This window comes from Corapipo altera, unplaced genomic scaffold (genome assembly GCF_003945725.1).
Source record: "Corapipo altera isolate COAL_440 unplaced genomic scaffold, ASM394572v1 61447, whole genome shotgun sequence".
Lineage (NCBI taxonomy): Eukaryota > Metazoa > Chordata > Aves > Passeriformes > Pipridae > Corapipo > Corapipo altera.
This window is the reverse complement of record NW_020886831.1, coordinates 1-2,974: the sequence shown is the minus strand read 5'-3', so window position 1 is coordinate 2,974 and position 2,974 is coordinate 1. Positions and strand designations below refer to the sequence as shown.

The following is a 2,974-nucleotide window of genomic DNA, read 5'->3' as shown; positions in this document are numbered from 1 at the left end:
CCCTGGTTGCCTGCAAAAGATAAAGCACCCGGACACAGGTCTCAGTGCCCAGATGTCCATGTGGAAGAGCCCAGGTGTGGGAGGGAGAGGCCAGGGAAGACGCAGGGGCGGCCCCCCAGCCTGGTGCCCCTGAACCCGCCCCTAAGCCAGGTTTCCAGCCCAGCGCCTGAGGCAGGGAGATGCAGTGTTCTGCTCGGGGAGGATGGAGAGCTGCTGGAGAAGCGACCTGTCGGTAAGTAAGGTCCAGTTCCAGAAACTCACAGCCAGGGCAAAGACATGTGTTTTGTCCCCGTCGGAGGTGGGCCTGCTGAGCCATGGCCAGTTCTGCATCACACGGAGCAGCTCTGGCAGCACCTTCACCACTGTCCTTCCCGATGAGGCGATGATCTTCCACAGGGTTGCAGCAGCTCTGCGGGGCCAGAGTTCTGTGTCAGGGGGGTGCTGGCCAAAGTGCCTTGAGGAGCAGGGAGGGACCATGGCAGCAGGATGGAGGCTGACATGGCAGGGCTGGGAAACAGAGGCTCCAGATGGTCCTGGAACTCTCCACCCCTCTGGCAGACCATGTGGGACAGGATGGACAGGGTGATGCGCTCTGAAGGCTGGTAAGCCCCGAGCCCTGAAGGCAGGGAGGCCCTGTACCTGTCACACGATGGGGCACAGCGCAGGAGGGTGAACACAACATCAGCAGGGTGTGCCTCAGTCACCCTCAGAAACTCCGTCAGCAGTTTCTCTTCTGGAGTCGCGTTGGCTGTCATTCTCTGGTGCACGTTCCTGACGAAGGCTGGCACCTGCAGGAGGCATGGGGGAAGAGCTGCCAACTTGCTCAGGTTCCCTGACGAGTGCTTCCCTTCCCACCACACTGTGCTGGCCTCAAAGGCTGAGAGGGCCCAGGGGAGCTGGCTCGAGGGGCCACAAGCCCCTGAAGTGGCTGGAGCCTTGGGCGCAGGCTGCTTACTTGCTCTGGACTGGAGACACCATTCTCCTCAGCAATATCTGGAGTGGGAGCATAATTCACACTCTCCCTGGGCACGAGGTCAGTGTCTGCAGTGCCCTCGGTCATTGCAGTGTCGGCCTCCGCAGTGAGATTGGGCGGTGTAGTGCCAGAGTTTGTGTGTTCATCGCTCAACGGGATGTCAGGGATTGCAGTGCGATCCATCGATGGGCTGTCAGGGTCTGTTGTAGCATCACTCAAAACAAGGTCAGACTTTGTTGCGTGAACAATTGTCGGGGTATCAGAGTTTCCTGTGTCATCAGTCACATCAGTCAGTGTGGTGGTGACATCAGGGTCCGCCTCGAGCTCAGTCAGGCTGGGGTCAGGCTGTGCCATGACCTCGGTTGGTCTGGTTGTGGTCCTTTTACGTCGAATGCCCAAGAATTTCAGGAAGGTCTGCAGAAGAACGGAGAGCAGGGAAGAGAGGGATGTGCCTGGGAGAGCTCTGACAGCGGTGCCAGGCTGAGCAGTGGCGGCAGGCCCAGCCCAGGAGGCCGTGGCTGCAGGTACCTGTGCTGCCCTGCGGAAGCGGCCACGGGCACGGTCCTGTTCTTGTGTCTGGTCCCGGCCTGGATCTGGCAAAGAGCGAGCGCGGTCAGAGCTGAGGGGCTGCGGGACAGGCCGCAGATCACGGCCCAGCCCTGCGCTCCACAGGCAGGGCCGGCCCCGGGATGGCCAGTGCATGGAGCTGCCGGGGGAAGAGTCCTGGGCCCTCTTCCCCCCTCCCTTTCCTTGGCCATGTCCACAGGGGACAGGGTGGGATGAGGCAGAGCCGGCGGCAGCCACCAGCCCTGGGGCCCAGCTGTGCCACTCACCTTCCTGCAGGGGATGCAACTGCTCCATCTTCTCAGGCTGCTGGGATAGAGCAGCTCCAGGGCCTTCCTTCTTCATCCGAAAGGGCCTGAGCAGGCTCAGGCGTCTCCCCGCCATCTCACAGCTTGGCCTTGAAGGCCCCTGCAAGAGAGAGACGCCTCGGAAGATCTCCGGGTCACCAAGTCCGGCAGGCTGCCCTCGAGGCCACCTACCGCAGGGATTGGAGACTCCGGAAAATTTCCGGGTCCCCAATCCTGCAGTCTGGCCTCGAGGGCACCTGAAAGAGAGAAAAACCTAACAAACGGTATGGGTCAGCAAGTCCTGCAGTGTGGGCTCAAGGACACCTGAAAGACAGAAAAGCCTAGCAAACGCTAGGGATTAGCAAGTCCTGCAGTGCAGCCTCGAGGGCAGCTGCCGCAGGGATGGGGGACACCTCGCAAAAGCTCCGTGTCACCAACTCCCACGGTCTGGCCTCGAGGTCGCTCGCACCACAGAAAAACCACCAAAACGCTCCACTCAGAAAAGAACGAGTTGGCTGCACGGGGGCTCCGCACAGCACCGCTCTGTCCCGTCTGTCCCGTCGCACGCTCCGAGGAGCACTGAGGCGTGGCCACCTCACCACCACTACTAAGTCCTCACGTGTCACAAAGGGCCCTGTGACACCCTGCCCCGTGCCATCCCACGTGTCACAAAGGACCCTGTGACACCTTGCCCCCTGTCCTGGGGACTTCCCTGCCCAGCCACCCTCCCCCAGGTCGGAAGGAATCCGTTCTCCAAAGCACCCAAGACAGTCGAACACGAACTTTAGGCACAGCTCAAAAACTAAGCAAACCCTCCCCTGCTGTGCCTGCCCACGGTAGCAGAAGGAGACCCCTCGGCTGCCGACGCAGCCGCAGCGGGAAGGCCACGGGGCCTCCACGCAAGCTGGCACGGGCTCCTTGGGAAAAGTGCCGGCTGGTGGCCCTCCCGAACACGGGGCTGTGACACACAAAAGGAACGTGGGGGCAAGGGCACCAATGCTGCTCCCACCCCATTGAACGGGGTTGCACCAAAATCAGCAGCTCTGGCAAGTCCTCGCCCAAGGAGACCTGCCACCACCCCCAGTCCTGGCAGGGCTGGTGCTCGTCTCCTGCCCCACACAGCTGTGTCCCCGGGGCACTTCTCTGCCAC

The 2,974-nt window shown here is 61.7% G+C and overlaps 1 protein-coding gene across 1 annotated transcript in view; it reads right to left on the bottom strand.

Annotated features, from left to right (window-relative positions):
* The window catches only part of LOC113941361, a gene marked incomplete at its 3' end in the record, with an annotated part of 4,888 nt that extends 2,383 nt beyond the window's left edge, over nt 1-2,505 (bottom strand). The window contains exons 1-6 of the mRNA XM_027632520.1: nt 2,305-2,505; nt 1,807-2,165; nt 1,502-1,566; nt 956-1,387; nt 640-788; nt 262-409 (exon numbers count right to left, since the gene is read on the bottom strand). Of these exons, the coding sequence (XP_027488321.1) occupies nt 262-409; nt 640-788; nt 956-1,387; nt 1,502-1,566; nt 1,807-1,921 (909 nt within the window). The remainder of the gene's footprint in view (nt 1-261; nt 410-639; nt 789-955; nt 1,388-1,501; nt 1,567-1,806; nt 2,166-2,304) is intronic.
* Nucleotides 2,506-2,974: the final 469 nt, after the last annotated feature.